The sequence below is a fragment of the Propithecus coquereli genome, unplaced genomic scaffold (assembly GCF_000956105.1).
Source record: "Propithecus coquereli isolate 6110/MARCELLA unplaced genomic scaffold, Pcoq_1.0 Scaffold115, whole genome shotgun sequence".
NCBI lineage: Eukaryota > Metazoa > Chordata > Mammalia > Primates > Indriidae > Propithecus > Propithecus coquereli.
Window position 1 is genome coordinate 4,335,504 of NW_012135525.1, and position 25,330 is coordinate 4,360,833.

Here is a 25,330-nt window from a genome sequence, read left to right on the forward strand (position 1 = left end):
CTATTATTTTAATATTTAACATGTTTGCTTGACAATACTTTTCTGTCCCTTATAATTTTGCCTCAAAGGCAACCAGTGTTTTGAAATATTTTTTCAGTAAACATTAGTTTTAAATCTGTTTTTTCCAAATTTAAGTTAGCCTAATTATACTGATTGAATTTGTATATTTTTAAAGTTAACTAATTAACCTAATATATACTTCTAAACAAAACTACTATGCATTTTTAGGTATTAAATAGAAGTGGTATTTGAAAAGAAGATTTGCAGTCTTGATTAGAATTATTATTTAAAAATAGAAATTTAAGTCATTGATACTATCTCGGGTAATGTAGTTTATTATTTAAAGTAATCTGGATGGAAGATTATGATCACTTAAGTGTGTAACTAGTAGTTATACTTAATAAAAGACCAATACTTAGGTGTACTTTATTTTTAACACAACAGTGAGTTAGAGCAGATGCAGGATTATCCCTGTCTAAAACCACTACTCATACTTGCACGCTGATGTGTTTCCTGGATGGCACAGGAAAAATGGCAATAGAGTAATCACATTTAACCTCACCCAGCTTTTGAGATTATGTCTTCTGGGAAAACCACTGGATAAATGAAGAGACAGCTCACACACAAAAAAAATATATGAAAATATTCTCACACCCTCACTCATAGTCAAAGAAATATGAATTTATTAGAAAAAAATGAGACCTAATCTTTAGATTAAAAAAATTGGTTAAAAAAATTTGAGGGGCTGAGAAAACCAGAACTTTCCTACAATATTGGTGAAATTGATAATTGGTTGCAACATTTTTGCAGAACATTTGGCAGTAACTATCAAAAATGAATATTTATATGCCTTTTTACTTAGAAATGCCACTTCTAAGAATTTATATTACAGAAATATTAAATATATAAAAATATGTTTTAGAAGTATATTTGCATTAGGCTTCAAAAATAGTATATAAGAATGCTCATCAACATAATAGCAATTTTTAAAAACTGGAAAGAATCTAAATATGCACCAATAAGAGCCTATTTAGTAAATGCTGGTATACAATAGCATGCTATCCAGCACTGGTGAAAATGAGACAAGACTATGTACTGATAGAGGAAAATGTCCATATTATAATGTTATCAATGATTTGCTCTGAGAATTAGGAGGGAGCCTTACTTTTCACTTTACACCCGTCAGTACTGTTGGGGATTTCTGTCATGAGAATGTATAGTTTTAATAATAATATTCTTAAAGCTAGTTTAAAAATAACTACTTTTGGTGATATCTAAAGAACAAACACTTAGCCAGGCATGTGGGCATGCATCTGTAGTGCCAGTTACTCAGGAGGCTAAGGCAGGATCACTTGAGCCCAGGAGTTGGAGGCTGTAGGACATTATGATCACACCTGTGAATAGCCACTGCACTCCAGCTTGGGCAAGATAGTGAGACCCTATCTCTAATAAGAAAAAGAATAAATGTTTACTAGATGTAGAGCCATGCCTCTCTTCTTGCTCAGGAGAAGCTAGTCTGAGCACAGTGCCTCATGCACAGGCTGTGCCATGTGGTGCTGGGAGAATGGGGTTGGGGGTGACTTGTTGGTTAAGAGAAAATCCATTTCTGTTTCAGATGGGAATAATCAAGCAATACAAATATCCTAATGAAAGTGATTCTATAGCTTTCTTCTTCTGTCAAGGTTGAGCAGTACTCTTTACACTGTGATATAAAGTATCTCTCCTTAAGAAGCAAACATAACCCCAGTTTGCTAATAGATTAAAATTAGCTTGGAAATGAATCATGAAGAACTCAGAGTGCTCTAGGACTTTTTTTAAGTTTTCAAAGTCCAGAAAGAAGTACTATAACTAACTTAAAGAAAAGTAGAATGTGAGATCTTCAAATCATTAATTGTCCTTTGCCAAAGGTTATATATAAAAAACTTTTCACTGCTTTATTTTAATTTCATGTTATCATTTTTGTAGTTTTAAGGGGAAAAAAACAATAAATGTTCTAATAGCAAGTCACGTTCATGTCTTCATGAGGGTTGCTGTTACATCACTACCTAAACAACCTCTGATTACCCAGAGATGTTTGAACCTTTGAATTTTTCTTTTCTTTTGGATTATTGGTATTAAAGAATAAAAGAACAAGAAATGAGACAGTTTATTCATATGATATTCTAACTACAGTATTGCGCTCTCATTAGCAATGATGTTGCTGTCATTAATACAGAAGTCTGTATTTATAGAACAGACAGTAGGGAGTAAATAAAGGATTCTTTAAATAGTGAGTTTTTAATAAAAATTTTAATTTACTAACTGAGGTGATCTTGCCAAATTCCTTCAAATGTATTCTTTTCAGTAAGCCTGGCACACTTCATATCTTGTATATATGCAGCAAGTCTTTGGCATGATTGTGGTTTGTAAAACGTGTTTTCCTATTACTATGAACTGCATATCTTTTCCATATATTGTCTTCCTTTTGCTAATTAAGATTCTGGAACGTGAGGTAAATTTGTTCATTTATTCTACAAGTAATTATTAAGCACCTATTATGTGTCAGACCCTCTACAAGGCAGTGGAAGAATATCCTTGAGCCACCAGGGCACGGACCCTTTTTTCAAGTAGCTTCCATCACATTCCCTTTCTGCTCTTGTTTTTCTCTTAAGACAACTGCACAAAGCAAACCAAACCATTTAAATTTGGTTTTGAAACAAAATCTGGAACCGCTAATTTTAGCTGTTAACACCTTAGAGCTGGTAGCTTTGTGTCTTTAATTGGCTGATGCAGGAAACACACATTCTCCTCAGTGCTAATCGACTCAGCTGCAGTTTATTTTCTGGTACAAAGTAGTTTCCTTTATGTATAGGTCCTGTGAATTTAAACATTCACAGCAGCAGAAATGTGGTCATTTTGTTTTGATTCAGAGCAAAAGTGGGCTATCACTTTACCCATTAGGTTTTGTTCAGGTTTTTAAAGTGAGACACAAAACTAACTGTTAAGATGCAATTTTCCTTTTGCCACTCTCTCCTTTAAACAATACATTTTTCTTTTTTTGCAGAAGTAATAAATTGTATAGATGAGAAAGCACAATAAAAAGCAAAGAGAAAAAGTCTCCCTCACTTTTCCCTAGAGATAATGTTTTATTCATTTAGATTGTTTGCACAGGGTCACAATATGCATACATATTTATTTTTATGAAAATGAGATCATGTATTTACCCTGTTATGTAGGCTACTTTTCCTACAACATTATACTCTAAACTTTGTCTTTAAGTGTAAACCTGTGATATCATTTAGGTGACATTTTGGTTGTATCCAGCCTTTGCCTGTTTCTTATCTTACTTAAGTCTTCAGAGACTGTCTTTCTGGTTACATTGGTGACATTCTTCTTTTCCTGTTGCTTTGGGTATTAAAGTTGAAAGAAGCAGGTGGCATTTAAGTTGGATCTTGAAGCACAGAGGGCAGATAGGATTTGTATCCATAGAGAGAGGAGGAGGGCATTTCAGGATGGGGGAAACAGCTGAGTATAGATGCCAGGGTAGGGATTAGTCTGCATATTGATAATTAGTAAGGAGACTGGCAGAAAGGATTTATACGGGAAGAGACCGCACAGTATTGTCCCTTAGGTGCTTCGGGTCAGTATTTTGCACATCCTTGAATATAAGTGTGCTGATTCAAATCCAGTCAAATAAATTGTAGGAGCCCTTACCTATTATCCAACAAGAGAAAGAATGATGAAAGGGATGTTTTAGGAAGGCATCAGTATGTACCTACGTGCATATGTGCACCTGTGTGTCTTACAAATGCTCTTCTATTGGAGCCGTCCTCTATTTGCACCACAAGGACTGCAGAAATAAAATATCATAACTCAAATAAAATAATATGTAACTCACTTGCCAGTTCTCTAGTAAAAATAATTTTTTAAATGTCTTTTTTGAATGTATAATAATGAAAGCATTACAGAATTACAATCTGTGAGCCAGTCTTAGGATTTTCTACCCTTTGCTGTTCATGCTGTAGTCAGCAATGCAAAATCATCTCAAATTAATTAACCACAGTGAAATCTGTAGCTGTGTCCTCTTTATTAAGTCCCAGGGTAACTCAAAATGTACCTGTGCACACTTATGTCTGAATTTATTCTAAAGTCATATTTTAATCAAACTCATAGAAACAGAGAGTAGCATGGTAGTTACCATAGGATGCAGGGTGAGGGTGATGGGGAGATGCTGACCAACAGGTACAAGTCTTAGACAGGAGGAATGGGGGGTTTTTTGAGAGCTATGGCGCAGTATGGTGAATACAGTTAGTAATAGTGTATTATACATTTCAAAATTGCTGAGAGAATAAATTTCAAATGTACTCACCACAAAAAATAAGTATTTGAAGTGATGGATATGGCAGCTAGCTTGATTCAATCACCCCACATTGTATTCATAAATCATAACATCACTCTGTACCCTGTAAATATTTACAATTATAATTTGTCAATTTACAATATAATTTTTTTAAAAAATAACCAGAATAAATAAATAAAGTCATGCTTTGCATGATCCCTGTGTCATCTTTCCCCCATTGGTCAGAGAAGCTGAGAGTCTTTCATATCAACCTTTTTTAAAACAGCAATGACTACAGTTCATTAATTCACATATACTGATTTAGTACCAAATATTAATATATGATAGGCGACCCAGTACAGTAATGAACCAGACAGGCATATACCCCAGCTTTAAAATATCAGTGGAAATTTTCACATCTTATTTTAATGAGCTCCTTTGAAATTTTTGCCTGGATTTAACCCGAGATTATTTTATGTGTGTTGAAATTTTGGCATCTTTTTCTTTTTTATGTAATAAATACTTTTGTATATTTTCAAAATTTTCCCAATTAATGTATATTGTAAAAAAGCATTACCCATAAACTTATTACAAATTTCTTATTGTTTTTTTTTTTGCTTTAGTTATATACACATTTTGAAAATGTATTTTCACATTTATGTCTACCTGAATATGTTGTTAGCTTTAATAACCCAAAACAAAAATTGATACTTGGTCACTTGGTTGCCTTCTTGTTTGTTAATTTAACGGAAAAAGAATCTATCCACTGGGGCCAATCTTGATCCATGCATTTATTTGCAGGATGGCTTCACACCGTTAGCAGTAGCTTTGCAGCAAGGTCATGACCAAGTCGTTTCACTCCTGCTAGAGAATGACACCAAAGGAAAAGTACGTCTCCCAGCTCTTCATATTGCTGCCCGAAAAGACGACACAAAAGCCGCCGCCCTGCTGCTGCAGAATGACAACAACGCGGACGTGGAATCAAAGGTGAGGCACGGTGGACACAGGCTCATCACGCAGCTATCCTGTGCTAGGCACACAGCCTTCGAGAACGCCTGGTCTCCCTCTTGGCAAGCTAATGCCAAACACTCACCTTCATTGCAAAGAGTGAAAACGTGAGTCCAAGCTAGCCAACGAAGGCATACCCTCCCTTCACGTGAGAAGCTAGGGGGTGAATGGGGATGCTGCCCTATGCCTGCTAAAAGGGAGGCCAGCTCAAAAGAAATCGATGTATATGCACCAGATCTTTTCCTTCCTTTGAATCTGGATTTCAGAATGTATGTAACACTTCCGCTCAAACATCGGGGTGAAAAATTACAAAATGCTAGATAAACCTCTAGTTGCTATCTAAGATGACAGGCAAGGCACGGAGTGTAGGTCAGCTGCGGAAAGCGAGCCAGCAGTGGGAGAGCCGCAGCCCCCAATACCCATCATTTTGTAGCACTTGAAAGTCTCTGTGGCGGACACGTGGCATTTGGATTGGGCCATTGTGCCGCCCGCCATTCAGTCTAGCTTTCTTTCTGTGCCTTTTGTGCTTCCATCCGAGCTTCCGTCCTCATTACTTAGCTGTCTTGAGCTTTCTGCAATCCATATCACCGATAGCGAACTAACCGTTCATTTTTTCCTCCTCTTTGCTTCCAAATGTGTTAACCTAGATGGTGGTGAATAGAACAACAGAGGTATATATATATATATATATATGCGTATATGTATAATCTATATCTGCATCATCATTTTCCCATTACTTAGTGCTGCTGCCTCATGGTCCTCCCTTCTTTGCATTGCCTTCTGTAGGCTAGATACCTGCTTTATACCCCTGACCTCCCCCGCCCCCCGCCCCCCAAAGGAGCATGTGCCAGAGAATATAGTAGTTTGATTACCAGGGCTTTCTGCAGCTGAACCTGGTGTTGGAAAGGAAGAAGGAGGAATGCTTGTAACTTAAGGGTGTTGCAATAGAGTTGTATGAGATGAAGAGTTTGGACATTTTAGATGCTTATCAGCTATACCTAAAGCTGCAGACAACCCTGTCATTCTACTCATCGAGGACTGATTCTTTAGGTTCTGCATGACACTTACCCTCCGTGGTGTCAGCAAAAGGAAAGGTACTTCAGAATGGTGCCAATATGACCCACCCTTCCATGACAGTCAGATAGCTAGCATGGCTAAGAAGCTTGCTACCAAATTAGAAATGCATCTAGTTCCTATAAGGTTTCAATCCTTGGGGACTAAGTGAATCGCTGCATGTTTTAGCATTTTTTTAAGGAAGTAAAATGACCTTGTTATAAATAATCCAGAAAAATGTGTTATTGAATAGGCATTTGCTAACAAAGAAGAGATAAACTGATGGATTCTTTATAGAATACAATTGTCCATTATACAAAACAATTTTATGGTAGTACCTCTTCCCAAAAAACTTGCCTTTGTGATTAAAATTGGCGTTTACTGTTCGTTAATTTGAATATTCTATATTGAATATATAAACTAATAGAATTTTGAATTTTACTGCACAATTCTATCATCAGTAATAAAACAGTGGTACTAATCAAGCTATGAGCTGTAAAGATCTTTCCCATCATCTTTATTTTAACTTTTTGACATGTTGGCTTCTATACAGTTCTGTTACGGGATTACTAAAACTACTCAGTCTCTACCCTTAGTTCCTCCCTGTTCTATTCCTCTACCTATACATTTGGGGTTTATTAGCAACCCTGTGAGCAATTGGCACTGATCGAAACCTAGTACAGAATGGAATGTAGACTTCAGCATATTTTGCTTCCTCATTTTTATTTGGGCAGGGTTTTGATAGTCACCTGTCAGACAGGGGCCCAGCAGGAATCAAGTGAACGTCTGCTGTGTTTTCTTTACAGAGTGGCTTCACTCCGCTCCACATAGCTGCTCACTATGGAAACATCAATGTAGCCACGTTGCTGTTAAACCGAGCGGCTGCTGTGGACTTCACTGCACGGGTAAGAGCACAGCAACATGTAATGCCTTTTTAACCATTTGGAACCATTTCTAACTCTCCTCTCCCAGTGTAAGGAAGAGATTGGGAGAGATGACCTCTGAGAGTCCTTCCAATCCATCAAAGTTATGATTTTCTACTTATCCTATTGCATCTTCTTGTTTTTACATGGGAATGCCTGCTTCCTAGAAGGAAAAGTAAACCAAGATTAGGGGTGCTCGGCGAGGTGGGTGCTAAATATATAAATGCATATATAAAGGTGGGATTCAAATGACCATGACTGGGAACTACAAACAGTTCCCCAAATTGAAATTTCTGAAACTGTTAGAAATTGTTCAAATGGTTCCTAGTGATCTGGAGATCAGGGTCTTGACCTTATGGTGGAATGTGCTAGAATATCAAGATGAGGTCTGAACTTCAGAACCCAAATAAATAATAGAGACCATCTTTTGCTTTTATCTTCCGTCCCCTACCGACATTCATAATGAGTAACAAGATTCTGTAACCCGAGTAAGCTCAGATTCACTGGAGAAAGGAATTACAGCATCGTGTGTATCACTGCACAGCAACTTCAACATCCGGAGTGATACTGCCCTAAATGTAAAATCGGGTCCAGTGTTAGGCTGGATCATCAGAAACATCATTGTCAAAAGCAGAAATGAACTTGGAAGCAGAATGACGTAGCGGCTGAAAGTCTGCACTCTGAATTCTGACTCCTCAGGCTCAAATTTTGGCTTTTGCTTTTCTACATCTATCAGTTTTCTCATTTATAAGATGAACTAATATGAATTATGAGATTAAATAATAAAGCATCATACTAAAATAATATCACCTCTCCCTCACTGAGTCACTGTTAGGATTACAAGAGACACTATATATAAACCATTTAGCACAGTGCCTGACATAGCAGCAGCAGCACTGTAATTTTGAATATAGCATTTGAAATATTATTTTTCCTCAAACCTCACTCGGTAGAAGAGCAACAGGACTAGGTCAGATAGGGAGATGGTGTATCATACCAATACCAGCAGTACTGTAGTTGCAGCAGCAGTAAAAGTAATGTCATTTTCGAAGTAGTTACTAACTGGACGATGCTAGGCTATGCATTGTATCTCATTTATTTTAATATGAGGAAAAATGTTATTTATCCCTGTTTTACAGAAGAGGAAAACTGAGGCTTAGAGATAAGAAGTAGCTGCTACAGGATCACAGAGCTAACAGATTGGAAGAGGCAGAATTCCAGCCCCAAAGCTCTTAACCACTACTGTAGTCTGTCTCCCTTTAGGCAACTTAAAAGGATTTATTTTTCTTTTCCTCTTATAATTCATTAGTTTTATAAAAATGATAAAAGCCCAAACTGTACCAATATAAAGACTATTTCCTACCCTGTTGGTACCAGCTTGCTGAAAGCCTATATCGGTTTCAGTGACTCAAGAGTGCCAGTGAGTTTGTTTCACTGTAGAGCTGTGTTCTTACTGCATTAATCATGTCCTTGACATGGCACATTCAAGGCCTGGTTTGACATTTTGAAGGGCTAAGTTAAGCACTTCTTTAAGTCAAGTATAAACAGGGCATGTCAGTGTTAAAACTGAGTTCATTTCAAGAGGCATTCTTCTGGTTTTACTTCTGTAATTCACAGTGTAATAAAAACCTCATTAAGTCATATCTTCTAATGAGGACATTTGGAAAATGCATGTCAGGGTGAAGTTTGAAGTTTGTCTTTGTGCCATTGTTCAGAAATGTCCTGATGCTACTGAAAATAAGAAGATTGGGGAAATGTTTAAGCAATTTAAGAGGACAAACTACAGTATTTTCAGACTTTTTCAACCAATTTTAAAGCATCTATTTACATTAAAACAATGTGGTAATTACAAAGATGCTCATTTATTGATTAAAAGCCAATGGAGACCTCAGACCCACGTCATTAACCTGAGTTACCACTTGTGAATTAAAATAATCACACTGTGCATTTGTTTAAAAGATGTTAAAATTCAGACTCTTCACTGATTCAGGAAAGCATTTTCCCCAGTCATTGCTAATTAATGAGGCCTAATAGCATTTCTGAGCTGAAGGCTGTGGCGGAATTTGATTTCACTTTATAGAAAGCTGTGCTGTTGCTTATTCCCCAACAAGCTCTGCTTCTCTCTGCAGTTGGTGATTGATGACTTGCTTTAGGGTGTCTGAGAAGAACTCTTCCTAAAGAGCTTAAACCAAGGCAACTGCTACTTGCCTCAAGCAATCCATTTTAGGTTCCAAATCTCTAGTAATTTCATTACATAATGATCAAACATCTCTACTTTTGTACTACAGAGGTCATTGGGGTCATTCCCAACCTCACTGGGGTCTTCTAGGTCTTAGTTCTGTCAGAAAGATAGCAGAAATAGCAGGTGAAAGTAAGAAGCCTCTCTGAATGCAGATGGCATCAAATTTTATCTGGTCAGAACAATAAAGAGAGGATCATTAAGCCTCATTTGCTAAAAATTGGCTGCAAATTGTAACCATTAATCACGTGCTTTAGAACCAGGTTTGGATAGAGGTACCAATGAGAAGGTTAGAAGCAGATTAAAAAACAACAGCAGCAACTTTTGTCTTAGGGGGCTGTGATTTTTGTTTTCTGGTTGTGCCTGAGAACAGTAGAGTGTTGAAGATTTAGTTCAGAGGAGAAAGGCAGATACAGTCTAGCAGTTCTTTGTAGCACTGTGGGCTGAGGACATGACCCAGAGAGTGGCTACCTGCTAGCAAAGAGAGCTTGGGAATAGGAGCAAGGACAACATTTCTGGAAGCATTTCCTGCACACGGTAAGACGTTCATATCCAAAGCAAATAAGGGGCAGAAACAAATCCATGTGACTAAAGGGGGTACACAATAGAACAGATTGCTTTCTATGTTTCTTTGTAGTGCTAGCTAATTCACGCTGCAGTAAAGCAGATCGCAGCCAGTGGTGAATGCGTAATCCTGAGTAGCGATTCTGGTAACTAATATATAGCATACTTACCTGTTTTATTAACATCTTTCCTTAGATTTTTATTATGATGTCAATTTTGATTTCTGCATTATAATCTTGCTACGTAGAAGTAAAATATCCTGTGTGGCATCTTCAATATTTCCTTTTGGATTATCCATGGAAATCCGTTAAGGCTGACGGGGCTGCTGCAGGGAGCTAATGCTGTAGCTGCTGAATGCTGCAATGCGGCGTCAGCATCCTTCCTTCTTTGCATCGAGTCTGCCGAGATGGCCCTGACACCGTCTGAATTTATGCGTGACCCTTGCTCTCTTGGAAAATCACTCTAGCTCTCTAGGGAAAGAGAATGTAACTAAAACACACCAGAGCCACTTCTGATTATCATTCCAGTAAGGAGCATTTATGCACTAGAGTAACAAAAGGCCAAATTATATTATGTAGACGGCTACAGAGTTCCTTTTATTGGTTAAAGAAGATAGATTAACACTTTGCTGGCTGAGTTTTTTCATCAAATATAATGGACCACCTAACCTAATCTTCACTTTTACCATTGACCTTTCTCTTGTCAGTTAGGATTCAACTTGCCATTTTGAGAAAATAATTGAATAAAGCACCCTTTTATTAGTCTTGCTACTTAGTACTTTTTGGTTTGATCTCTGAAAGGATTAGAGATTTATGTGTTTGAGTTCTAGACCTCATTTGTTTTCAAAAGGATTTCAGGTGGTTGACAGATTAAAATATACGAAGACATATAAGGGTGAAACTGAAAAAGCAAATGTTACCAGGCAGCAGGAATGAGCCAGTGAATACAACTGGAGAATAAACTTAGGCCTTAAAAGCTTTGAAATGTGTAGTGGAAAGGGAAGCATGAGTTATATGGTTCTCATTTTTGACAAAGCAAATCTTACGGTTATCTATAGAGGCAAATTTTTTCGGTGAAATAATAACTCAAACATGGTTTTTATTATATAAATCTTCCTATTAACAGTGAGTTACCTAGTTACCAATATCTTTAATTACAGCACTTCAAAAGGCTCGAATTCCATTGCTCCATACTGCCTATGGAGCTGAGTGCTGAATCTCCATCTGTAAATGCATCTTGCCCAGGGAAGCTGAGAGCCTGGGCCCAGGTACTTAGGCATATGATGTTCTGATTGCGTAGGAGAGAACTTGGTGTCTGCGCCGCAGATCAATGGCTAGTTAATATGTCTGTTGGACTGCCTGTCTCAAATAGCAGATGATTTAAAAACGAGGTTTTGATGGGTGCTGAACCACATTCAGAACTCAAATCATGCGAAAAGTTGCTTATTTAAGATATTTTAATTTGGGGGATAAAATGAGAGCAGTGTTTTTAGATACTAGAACTACTAAACTTGTTGGTAGAAAAATAAAAGTGTAAGATTTACATTCTGCCCAAACAGGAGACCAACATGGTGCAGCATGTGCATGAGCGAAATAGTGTCTGTGGATAAGCATAACCTAGAGACTTGTTTTCTAAATTTAATTCATTTAGCAGTATTTACAGAGCATCATCTACTATGAGCTGGATGTGAAGATTCAGACTTGAGTAACACACTTTAGTATTAGTGCTTATTACTAATACTAGAGTACTTAGTACTCTATTAGTCCTTATTCTGCTCATTTGTTCAGGCACCAAGGTGGCAAACCATAAAACAGAGTCTCTCCCTTAATTCCTCAAAGCACAGCTAAACCTAGGCTATAATGCTGAACCGGACTTTCCTAAAGACTTAGGGATTTAGGAAGGGAGTTCAGAGCAGAAGGGCAAAGTTGAAGGATAGGTCCTCAACAGTGTCCCCAAAGTCCATGGTGTCTGACCCCTTCCTCAGGTGACTTCCTCCTGAGTCCCCAGAAGCCACTATGTTGCAGAGTTTATCTTACTTCCCACCGGTGGGAACCCCTTTTACCACATTTCTCCTAGCCGGGCTCCATGCGTCTTAACCACCTCTGGACCCCAGTGAGGAAGGAAAACTCTGTTTTCTCAATACCTAGGTTTTCTTAATTTAGTAAACGCTAACTTGTAGGTATTAATTTTAATTTAAATTAACTAAAATTTGAAATTCGTTTCTTCATTCTCCAGAGCATTTCAAGCACTCAATAGCTCATGTGGCTGGTGGCTGCCGTGTTAGATGGCACAGATACATAACATGTCCACCATTATAGAAAGTTCTTTTGAACAGAGTAGTGACACCAGCAGTCGTAGGCCATTCTTCCCTTCAATGTCATGATTATCTGAAAATGTAACTTTTCCCCCAAGGAAGATGGTTGCTCCCCACCCTCATGTGTGAGCAATACTTCCTATACTCCTATACTATAGCCTATACTTCACTCTCATGTTAGGCCTAGGATATCATTTTATTTCTACGGTATTGCCTACTTTGCACACTCTTTTTGCTATCTAAGCCCCTTGAAGGCTGAGATGCCCCATCCACCCTCTGTCTCCAGGCTTTCACCTGGCTCCCAGGTGCTCCCGTGAGCCTGGCTCTGTGCTAATGACTTTCACATGAACTTAATCCTCTCCACCTTCCAGCGGATGACTTCTTTGTTTTTGCTGCCTGACAGCCCTTTATCTGCCTTTTATGAAATGGCGTATTTGCCAAACTAATGCAGCCGCTGGAATGTTCAGCTGCGTTCCATTCAGCCAGAGGGCTATGGAACGCTATGTGAAAACATCAACAACTCTGCCTATTACAAAATAAGCGCTCAGTAAATGTCCATCTCCTCCTTTTCTTCGCAGGTGAAATTTATAGTAATAATGATTTTTAAAAAGTTATCATTTATTATCCACCTTCTTTATTAGGCATTTTACGTTTATTATCTCAACAATCCTAGAAGAGCTGAAGTAGAAATGTAACGAAACTTATTTAATTCTTCACCTCACTTGCAAGACTGTGAATTCCTCAAGGACAGACTTCTGTTGTCTTACACATCTTGGAATCCCTGGAGTATGGCCCAGTCCCTGGCACTGGGAGGTATTCAGTATATATTTACTGAATTCGAGAATGAATGAACAAGTCACTTCTAGGCGTCCTCGTCCACTACTCTGGGCACCCAGCACCTATGTAAACCTGCTTTCCTCTCCCTACCCTATCAAAACTCCTGTACTTCAGCGGACCACCAGAGGGTGCTAGAAAGGACTGCAGCTACTGGAACATGACTCCAGTGAGAGTGTGGCTAACTTTTATAATGGTTTTATAAGGGTACAGGGCTTCTGGAGACTCTGGTTTGTGTAGTGGTGCCTTTGCAAATACATTTTATAATACAGTCGGCCCTTCATATCCTTAGGTTCCTCATCCATGGATTCAACCAACCCTGAATTCAAAATATGCAGGAAAAAAAAAACAATAAAAATAACAACACAGCAATAGAAAATAATACAAATAAAAGGTACAGTATAACAACTATTCACATAGCATTTACATTGTATTGGATATCATAAGTAACCTGGAGATGATTTAAAGTATACAGGTGGGTGTGCGTAGGTTATGTACAAACACTATTTTATACAAGGGACTTGAGCATCCATGAATTTTGGTATTCCCAGGGGCGTTGGAACCAGTCCCAGTGGATACCATGGGACGACTACGTATTTTCCCCTTGTCATACAATTCTTGCTTTAAATAAAATACAATAAATCAAAAGAAACAAAATAAAAACCACTCATAACAGTCCTGTTCTATTTTTGAAAGTTTATCCTTACAGAATCCAAACACACACAAACACTTTTCTTTCTGTTAATATGTATTTTTTTAAATAGGCTTATGTCCTAGTATAGGCTCAACAATGTTAAAGACAAAGATTTTTTTAAATGGGTTATATAAGCATCCAGAATGAAAATGGGAATTTGAGAGCATTAGCAAAGGAATGGGAGTTATGAGAAAGTAGCCCTGTGGCTACTGCATTAACGGTATTCTTGTTGCCATGGCGATATTAACATCTGGAGAGAAAGGAAACCAGGAAGTTTTTGTAAGGGAGGCAGAGCGGAGGAGGATACGTGTTTATATAGATTTGCTCTTATAAGCCTGCCATGCAATCTCATTCCTGCCTTTTCCGGTTAATTTCCTGACTGCCACATCAAAGGAGAATCTCCTGTATACATTTTTTAAAGAAATATTTTTATCTGAAATCCATTTGTGCATTTGAACTTCATTGGCATCTTACCGTGTGGTATGGGATCTATGTTGATCCCCACCTGAAGAGGTGAAGTTTCTATGTGCAGCAGCATTGAGTGAGGAGAGGACTCGTCCTGGCTGTGTCATTGGTCACTGATGTGGCCTGGGGCATGTCCCTTCATCACCCGGCCTGCAGTTTTCTTAACAGCCAAATGAGAGAAATGTCAGAAAAGCAACCTCAGGCTCTTCCTCTCTGCCCCGCCACCTTGTCTGGCCTTGACGGAGGCAGCCTTTGGTTTCCTTTCCCTTTCACAGTGGAGGGGGGTGCAGGGCAGTGGCTAAGGCGATCCACACTGCAGCCCGACTGCTGGAGTCCTACACGGGCCCTGTGGCTTACCCTTGTGCTCCAGGGCAAGTTATTTATCCTTTAGCTTCATCATCCATAAAATGGGTCCAATAATAGGAGCTCCTGCATAATGTTGTGACAACTGAATGAAATAATCCTTTTAAAGTGCTTAGCACAGTGCTTGAGCCACAACACACAAGCAGACATGGTGGGCTCCAGACATGGTGGTGGTGGTGGTTGTCACCTCTCATCCAGGAGGGGACCCACTCATTGCAAGACACCTTCCCCCACAAAACATGGCACAGGTCAAGCAGGTAGCATCACAGCAGCTCTCTAGAGCATTTTTGGGGGTGGTCAGAAATGCAGCTCTCTAGAGTGTTTGAGCTGTTACTTGCAGTGCAATTTGCCAGCATGAGGTCAGTCTTTAAGAAACTATTAATATGACACCGTTTGAGACAGTAAGAACTTAAAAAATCATAGAAATTGGAAGGCACAGCTTTCTCTCTTTCACTTTTCCTTCTTGAATATGTGCCCTGCCTCTTGCAGCGCTGCTCTAGCACTGTTGCTCTGAGAACATTTTTAAATGACCCAAATAAATCCCATTTTGGAATTCTGTGAAATAAAGTTCTATTAAGGTAGGAGTTGGCACAGCTTGCTTCACTCATTTGCACTTTAAAAGAGAATTATTCATTAGTAATATAGGGATTAGAATCAGCTCCAAGAAATGGAAACTGAAGCCCAGGTGCAAGGAAAAGTGAGGCTGGAGACGAGTGGCGAGTGCAGCCTGGGGAAGGGAGCCTGTGAATGCCAGGCTGGGCTGCGGGCACTGGCTGTGGTCCTACAGGCAAGAGGGAGTCCTTGCAGGCTTTGCATGGAGAAGCGCAGCTGGGACAGTAGTGTTCGAGGTCATTAGGACACCTGCAAAGGGGAATGAGGAGGCTGGGCTCGAGCCGTGGCAGACTCCAATCCCATGGGGCAAGAGCTGACAGCAGGAGCGCGTCAGCCCCCTGGTATGATGCTCTTCCTCTTGGAGACGATCTCTCCAGAGTCCTACCAGAGCCACTGATTCTTGTTGGGGGAAGAGGGAGCATCGCTCTCCTTAGAAGACCTGGAAATTTGTCGAGGCATTTTTGGTTGTCATGGAGGTGGCCGGCATGTGATGGGCAAGGGCCAGGATGGGTTCCACCTCCTTCAGTGCGTGGGACAGTCCCATGCCAATCACCATATCACCATGACCCAACCAAATGTAGTGATGCCCCCCCCCCCCGCTGGGTGGAGCATCTCTTTACAGCCAAGAGGTGGCGTGGTTTGATGTCCCAGGATGGGGAGGAAGGGCCCAGAAGTTCATGCTTGGTCTGGGGTTGTGCTCGGAGGGCCTGGAGCATCCCCAGGTGAGGCGCCCGTGCAAGCAGTTGGTCAGGAGACCCTGAGGCTCTGCTCAGCGCTTACCACTGAGCCTTTAAAATACGAGGTGGAAAAAATTTCACACAAAATTCAAACTAATTAGGGAATAGCTTTCATTTATTACTGAGTACAAGGTCTTTTAGCAGTCATTCTGTGAGGTATGGCTATGATGTCCATTTTACACTAGGAAGCAAGAAGTTAAATAAGTTACGCAAAGCCACACAGCTCTAAAGTGGCGGAGCTTGGGTTAAGACACAGTAAATAAAACAAGGCAATAAAAAACAATAAAGTCAAACGAACCACGCTCCAACTGTGTAGTCTGTGGCATTCTAAGCTCAGAGGCAGGAAATGTGTAGTTGGACTTTGCACTTATCCGGAGTCATCACAAGAAAACCAGAGCTGACAGCAGCCTCTCTGTGTCCCAGCCGGCGATTCATTCTCTGCCTGCACCAGGGTTGCAAGATGAATTAAATACGTTTTTGAATCCCTAATAATCATGCTTCGAAATGGACTCTTGATATTTAGAAACGCCATGACCTTATGACAAAAACAAGAGATACACATTTCCTGGTAAGAAATGCGAGGTGGGCTTGTCTTTACAAGGAGTGCAGCCCCCCTGAAATTGAAAATTAAAAATAAATGTTCTAATTGTTTCTAAGTCAGGGCCTCTCAGCCAACTTTTCCCAGTTTTTCCCTTAGATTGTGATTCATTAAGTCTACAGTGGAGACTTGCAATTTGTGTTTTTAGCAAGTTCCTCAGGTGTTTTTTCTTCTCAGGCAAGATTAGAAAATATTGACCAAGGCCATGTTGTGAAAACCTTTCTCTGCATAAATTGCCCAAAGGTGAGTCATAGAAGTCTTTAAAAAAATCATTTGCTCATAACAATTATTTTTATGTTGATAACTCCTTAATTCCCTTGAATTTACATTATATTTTACAGTTTACAAAATACATTTATGTACAGTACATCATTTGAAATTCACAAGAGTAGACATTTTTACAGATGAGTAAATGGAAGTTCTGAGGAGTTATTTGGCCCCGATCCTACTGAGAGTGAAGTGGCAGACAGGGGTTTGAATCCAGACCTTGTAACGCATTTTTGCATGCCTCAGCGTGTGACGTCAGAGCTGGTGGGTGACGCTGGGTTGGCGGGAGAGACAGCACAGTGTTCAGAGAGTGGCCTCAGTGCTCGGAGGCTGAGGGTGGTGTATGGGCCACTCGTGGTAGCCAGGTCCCTGGAACAGCAGCTCCCTAGGACTAGAGCGCTGCACACACAAAAGGCATTTGGCATTGGATTGATTTTGTTATTTCCAAATCATCTTTCTTTAGAAACTTCAAAGACATTGTGTTCATTTCTTGACATGTTTGAAACTTCAGCAAGCATCTAATTTATTCAAAGACCAAGTGAGGACAAGGTATCTGATTAACTAAGAGTTTCAAATAAACTAACATCTCAAAAGCCTGCAAGAGTGATTTACTTCTGGAGGGGAAAGAAAAATATTCAACACAGAAATTAATTTAGTTCCAGGTTTATCAGAAGGGATATAGGAGTGTGGAAATTTTGTAATTGTAAAGATTCTTAATATTTTTGATGGTAGAATGTTAGGAAGAGGGGTGGAATTTTTTTTACTGAAGTTACAGCATTCATTAGAAACATTATAGGAAATCTAACATCATTGGATCGACTCATTTCAAATAATTTAAAATTTTAACTTTTTTCAAAGTATAGGCAGCAACTGATTACTTTATAATTGAGTTTTAAATGACCCCTTTGGGTCAATTACTATATGTCTCCCCACTCATAGGTATTTCTAGCTGGGAGGGGCTTTCTTTACTATAACACGGATGACAGGCTACTTTTGACTGAGCTTTAATGGTGACACCTTGGGTTAGATGTGGTGGATCATGCCTGTAATTCTAACACTGTGAGAGGCCAAGGCAGGAGGATCACTTGAGGCCAAGAGTTCAAGACCAGCCTGAACAAAAACAAGGCCCCATATCTACTAAAAATAGAAAAATTAGCCAGGCATGGTGATGCACACCTGTAGTCCCAGCTCCTTGGGAGGCTGAGGCAGGAGAATCATCTGAGCCCAGGAGTTTGAGGTTGCAGTGAGCTATGATGAAGCCACTGTACTCTAGCCAGGGTGACAGAGCAAGACTGTGTTTGAAGGAAAAAAAAAAGGAAAAGAAAAAATAGTGACAGCTTTAAAGAAAATATAAAGAAAGCCATGAGTTCTTATTTAAAATGAAAGAGTTAAACTAGCCACTTGTTTAGACATTGAATATTGTTATTAGCATTGAGCCAGGCGTGGTGGCTCACGCTTGTAATCCCAACACTTTGGGAGGCCGAGGTGGGAGGATCCCTCAACACCAGCCTGGGCAACATAGCAAGACCATGTCTCTAAAAAAATAAATAAATAAAAGTAAAAAAATAAATTTAAAAAGTATTGAATATGCTGTTTCCTTTTGGTTGGAAATTGTATGTCAGCCAGCATTTTCTGTGTAGAGACTATGCTACTTGGATACAGAGCTTGAGCTGATGTTTGCCCAAGTTAGGAAGAGAGTCACTATCAGGATATACTTTTTCCTCTGTGACCCACTGGAAAGAGCAAGCACAGCTTTTGGAATCAGACAATTCAGGTTCAAATTTCAGCTCTGGCATTTTCTAGCCATGTGACCTGTCACCCCTTCCAGCTTCACTCTGCTCATCTGTGAATTTGAGTTAATAGCATCTGTTTTATAGGTTGTCATGGAAATGAAATGAGATGATGCGCACGTCTCGTAGGGTGTGCACAAAGTAGAAGCCCTATAATCAGTAGTTTTGTTCCATTTTAATTACATTTGTTCTCCTGTAAAACAAATAGTTGCTTGGTCTAAATCAGTAGGTGTCAATTTTTTTTTTTTTTTTAGTAGAACTCTTTTTTTCCTAACAAATTCTTACAGGATAAAAAGACATTTACTATTTCAATCTTCAGTGCCCCAAAACTCCTCATTGTTTATGGAATTACGGAAATCCTGACAGGTATACTGAAAAAATACATTTAAAAATCATATATTGAGTAGCCATTAAGATGGCTACTGTTTAAAAAACCCAGAAAATAACCAATCTTAGCAAGGATATGATGATACGAGAACTTGTGCACCGTTGATGGGAATGTAAATTCATACAGCCACAATGAAAACAGTTTGGCATTTCCTCAGAAAGTGAAATACAGTTCCCATATGATCCAGCAATTTAACTTCTGGGTTGACTCGAACCCAAAAGAATTGAAAGCAGGGTCTCAAGAGATATTTGTACAACCATGCTCATAGCAGCACTATTCACAACAGCCAAAAGGTAGAAGCAACCCGAGTGTCCATCAACGAATGATTGGGTTTTATCCATTCACAAAATGTGGCATATACATACATTGGAATATTATCCAACCTTAAAAAGGGAGGAAATTTTGACATATGCTACAATACGGATGAACCTTAAGGACATTATGCTAAGTAAAATAAGTGAGTCACAAAAAGACAGATACCATGATTACGCTTGTATAAGGTAACTAGAATAGTCAGATCCATAGATACGTAAGTAGAATGGTGGTTGCCATGGACTGGGGGGAAAGGAGAAAGGGGAGTAGATTAATGGGTATGAAGTTTTCACTTTTCAAGATAAAAAGAGTTCTAGAGATTGGTTGCAGAACAATGTGAATACATTGAACCATACTGAACTATACACTTAAAAATGATTAAGGTAGAAGTTTTATGTGTACTTTACCATAATTTAATTTTTTTTTAGTTTTAAAGCATATGTTGAAAATCATGGGACTAGATATCTCCAAAGACCCAGTCACCTTTAACATCCAATGATGTAAAGGTAAAAATGTTTCTAATTGAGAGAAGAGATCCAAGATCAGCTGCAGTCCCAATCTTTCTGCCCCTCTGGCAATAGCTGGGATAGTTACTGGCTGAGGGGGTGTGCATGGGAGAAGCAGGTGTGGCATATTTACTCTAAATATAGTCTGCCTTCCCCCCACTAAACCATTTAGAACCATAGGAAGACTCAAGGATGCTTTTTCTAAATTGCTGATGAGCCATCCTCTGTTAATTTAAGTAGAAGCCTCTGACAGTATTAACAACAAAAAGCTTCATATTATCCTTAAAAGAGAATAAATAAATCTCTTGAGTTATTTAGAGCAGAACAAATCCAAACATTCAGAGCCCGATTTCACAACAAACATCAAATATCCAAGCATTTGCTACTGCTTCTCCCAGAGGCTGGCGCTATCAGGTGTTTTATCAAATGAGATTTAGTTGGTCTCCCTGAGAGAGCAGTGAGGTTGAGGAAGTGTCATTGGCCTCAGTATCTTCAGCGTCAGTGTCAGTAAGGCCAGTATGGACTTAATCTCCTTATCCAGAAAGCACACAGGGACAGGTGTAGAATAAGCAAGCAGTTAACAAAACTGGAGAAGAAAAAAAGACTTTGCCTAAGAACACCTATTTCATTTCATTAAAGCCTCATGAAGAAAGAAGAAAATGGACTTTTACCAACAATGGAGCTCATCTTAATAACAATCACCACAGCATAAGGGAAATTTCTGAGTTTATTTTATGCTTATATTACTAATAATAGATCATCTAAGTTGAATTTTTTTTAAATAAATAGTCTTGCTTATATGTCAGACTATGAAGAATGGAGTGTTTTCTTGCCAGTATATTCAATTGCTGGAAATTTTTGTAGGTATATCCTTAAAATCTCAAATCCTGATTATTGAAAGTATCATTTTTGCATATATTTTAGGGGATTCTTAAGGCATTAAAAAGTTAGGCATTCTCATAAAAAGAAATGAAGTACTGATACATACTAAAACACAGATGAACCTTGAAAACATTGTGCTAAGTGAGAGAAGCCAGTCACAAAAGGCAACATATTATGTGATCCTATTTCTATGGAAGGTCCAGAATAGGCAAATCCACAGAGAGAAAAAGTACATTAGCAGTTAATAGGAGCTTGGGAGACAGAGGAATGGGAAGTGACCACCTACTGGTGTGGGATTCCTTTTTGGAGGTGATGAAAATCTTCTAGAATTAGATATTGGTAGTAGTTGCACATCCTTGCGAATATATTTTTTAAATGACTGAATTGTAAACTTTAAAATGGTGAATTTTATGATATGTCAATTACATCTCAATAAAGCCATTATAAAAATAAACTAAGAAGACTTTAAGTGGAAAAAAATAAAAATTTACAAAAAAATATCTTTTCATACTCAAGAAAATTAAAGAAGACAGGAATTCAGTTCTTTATTTTTCTACATTGTATCAAAATCTATATGACTGTTAAATATTACTTATCAAACATTTATCGATTACTTACTCTGTGCCTGGGGATTAATAGATACATTCTCTCCCCTTAGAGGCTAAATGACTTCAAAGATATATATCTATGGGGTGAAGGAGGATGGTAGGAATCCTTGCTTAAATGCCTTTTCTGTGCTTTCTCTAGAAACCTATTTACCAATCATTTTTCAGTTTCTATTTATACTAGGAATGGTGCTAAAGTATAAGAGAATAGAATGAGAAAACAAAAACTTCTTAAAATATGTATGTTTCAAATGCACATCATCAGCACATTGAAATCTTGATCTTCAGACATCTTGTTTTGCCACTTTGACTAACTTGTTTTAATCATAGTAATAACTTAGAGGCAAAAATTATGACAAGTGGTAAGAATTAGCAGAAGATATTGGATCCCCTCTTAACATTTCATTTTTTTAGAATTTGTCTTCATTGAGAACATGTCAAGGAACCAATAGTCCGATGGTTCAATCTTTCATTATCTAGAAGATTTTGAGTGATATTATCCATTTACTCTTCCCTTATTGATAACCTCTCCCAGACATTTTTAAAGAAAAGGAGAGACATGAGTGAAGGGGGAGAAACCAATAATCCACAGCCCTTTATATATTTAAATGAAAGTAAAAGTCTTCCATTTACCACAAGCAAGGTAGGAACTGACCCTGGTTTCACTTTGGGGAGTTGCAAGAGCATGCCAGCTCAGGTCTGTCTTTCTCATAAATCCACCAGCTGCATCATGGAGGCCCCACTCTGATGACTTTATCTGATCCCAAATACTACCCAAGGGCCTCACCTGCAAATTCCATCAACATATGGCTTTAGGGAGTAAGTTCCTTTTATTTATTTATTTTTTTTTTTTGAGACAGAGTCTCACTCTGTTTCGCAGGCTAGCTCACAGCAAACTCAAATTCCTGGGCTCAAGCAATCCTCCTGCCTCAGCCTCCCAAGTAGCTGGGACTACAGACATGCACCACCATGCCCGGCTAATTTTTTCTATATATTTTTAGTTGTCCGATTAATTTCTTTCTATTTTTAGTAGAGACGGGGTCTCACTCTTGCTCAGGCTGGTCTCAAACTCCTGACCTCAAGCTGTCCTCCTGTCTCAGTCTCCCAGAGTGCTAGGATTACAGGCGTGAGCCACGGCACCTGGCCTAAGGAGTAAATTTCCAACACTTGAGATGTGGGGAAAATATTCAAGCCATAGCATCTAGGATATGGGTACCATTGTTAGCCTAGTTTTACAGATAAGAAGCTTGCGATACAGAGAATGTAAGTAAACTTACCAAGGTTATATAGCTAGAATGGGCAGGCCTGGAATTTGAACCTAAGCAATCTAGCCCTTAACCACTGGACTGCACTGCCACAATGCAGTCTTTCTCTCTTAGCACACTGTTAGGTGCTCCATAAACGCTGTGATAGTAAGAATCAGTTACAGGTTGGTACTGCTAAGAAGTCAGGGAGACAGCATGGTCTGGTGTAATGAAGGAAGCGTGAACTTGGGATCAGACAAACTGTGGCAGCTTTGGGACCTTTAGCAAGTTGTTTTGATTTTAGGGGTCCTGTTAATAGTTTCTTCGTCTGTAAAATAAAAACATTTGATAGTACCTTGTTCTAGGGTTGCTGTGTGGATTAAATGAGACAAGCGATATGGAATACCTATGAACTTTCTTCCTCCTTTTGACATGAATGATCTCCTATGGCTCTTGACAGCCCTGTGATGCAGGCAGTGGAGGCTTTGCACCCACCGCACAGACGAGGAAGTAAGTTCATCGAAGATAAGGCACAATCCCAGGATCATCTTCAGGAAACGGGGTGTGGAAGAGTGAGAACTGAGGCCTGGTCTTGTCGCTCCCAGTAAAATGTGCTTTCTACTAGATGTACGCCGAGAGATGGGGTTGAAATAAAGCTGTCTTCTCACCCCAGCTCATTATTAAAAACCTTCTGTATATTTCTAAGCCAATTTTAAAGTTTTGGGAATATTATAAAAATCAGTCTTCATTTTTGGAGTTAGATCTTACTCTAAGTAGTGATTATTCTAAAATATGACATAATACTATATGTTACTATAGTCTTCTATAATACCAAAAGAATATGATAAAATTGTAGGAATATATTGAATTTGTACAAATCCTGAGAGATCTTAGCTTGTTCTGTGTGATATGCTTCTTCTTTTCCTAAAAATGGAAGGCAAAACCTATTCTTCTTCATTGGGATTTTACCCCCTAACTTCAGTGGTTGGCGCCTTCAAGGGGGATAGGTTATAGATGAAAAACCTTATCTGGAAATCAAGATGGAAGGAGATTACTGTAGAAGAAAATGAATAGACTGCGGTGGAGGGAAAAAAGGAGGGCGAGAAATCGCACTGTATGTGAGAGCACAAATCCACACATTAGAGCAGCAGTCTCCAACCTTTTAGATACCAGGGACCAGTTTTGTGGAAGACACTTTTTCCAGAGGGGCGGGCAAGTGGGTGTGTGGCCGCTGGGCTCCCCCTCAGATCATCAGGTGTTGAATTCTCATGGGGAGTGCTCAACCTGGATCCCTCACCTGAACAGTTTGCAGTGGGGTTCATGCCCCTATGAGGGTCTGATGCCAGAGCTGATCTGATAGGGGGCGGGGCTTGGGCAGTGATGCAAGCGATGCGGAGGGGCTGTGGGTGCAGGTGGGGCTTCACTTGCTCCCTCACTGCCCACCACTTGCCTCCTGTTGTGCGGCCCGGTTCCTGGCAGGCGGTGGTGGTGCGGTCCGCAGCCCTGGGATTGGGAACCTCAGCATTAGAGGATACAGCAACGATCCATGTTGTTTTGCTAAGTACTTAATTAGTTTATTGGACCGGAAATTTGAGAGATTTAAACTTGCCGTGTACTGTAATTTTGTTTGGTCAAAATTCTGAATATTTATCCAGATCCTGTTAATGCTTTGTATAAATATTTGTATAGCCAGTTCCCTTCATTGTTGTTTGTAAAATGTAGGTGTGTGTATATATGTGATTGGTTTTTTGTCTTTATCCACTGTCTTTCAGAAAGGATTGAGGAGAAGTAAATACTAGAGAAAGAAGGCACTGGCTAATCCTATTTATATTTAGGTTTTTTAGAGTGAATAAATACTATACCGAATAGCTGGATGGAAAAATTAAGTTAAACAAGATGCTATTGTGCTGGCAATGAAAATAGTGATTTTAAAATAAGCCCAAGGAGTTAGTGAAATGGAAGAGGTTATACCGGGAATTGGCAAACCTAGGGTCTTGGCAAGGCTCCAAGCTCTGTGACTCCAGGTAAATCACTAAGCCCCCCTGGTCTCTTCCTTATCTATAAAATGGGTGATTAGACTGAATGAACTCAAAGAAGACATTGTCAGTTAAAACACAAAGACTTCCCAAATGCTAATGTATTCTGTAACATTTTGAATGTACCTGAAAAAAATTTCTTCAGTACAAGAAAAAACATTTTATTAAGAAGCTAAGTTATATAAAATTAGAGTAATATCTACTTTTGTTTGCATTAATTCAGGTCAGATTCAAAACTCTAGGTTGAATTTGTTTTTATCCAAGTTTTAATTCAGGTTTCTTCTGAGAAAGAGCATAGAGATCTTTAATTCTAGCCATATTTAATTTTCTACTTTAATAAGAAGCAGTTAGTAATGTAGCTTTAGGTGCAGGATATCTCCAGGCTTAACAGGTTCCTTCCAAGCTCACATATTAGGGAAGTTATTAATAGGTTAAACCTCTCTGGGGCTATCAGAGTGTAAAGTACAAATGGTAGGCGCTGAGACAAATAGTCGTGGTGAGCTGCAAAGTAGGCAATATTAAAATATAGCCATTTTTTTACTTTATACTGTGCAAATGTACATAGTAGAAATTTTTTT

General features: G+C 38.9%; 1 protein-coding gene across 2 annotated transcripts in view; it reads left to right on the plus strand.

Moving 5' to 3' along the window:
* The window catches only part of ANK3 (ankyrin 3, node of Ranvier (ankyrin G)), a 515,090-nt gene that overhangs the window by 287,574 nt on the left and 202,186 nt on the right, over window positions 1-25,330 (plus strand). For both annotated transcript variants that reach the window (XM_012657562.1, XM_012657554.1), the window contains exons 6-7: window positions 5,120-5,305; window positions 7,186-7,284. In XM_012657562.1, coding sequence (XP_012513016.1) covers window positions 5,120-5,305; window positions 7,186-7,284 — 285 coding nt within the window. The remainder of the gene's footprint in view (window positions 1-5,119; window positions 5,306-7,185; window positions 7,285-25,330) is intronic.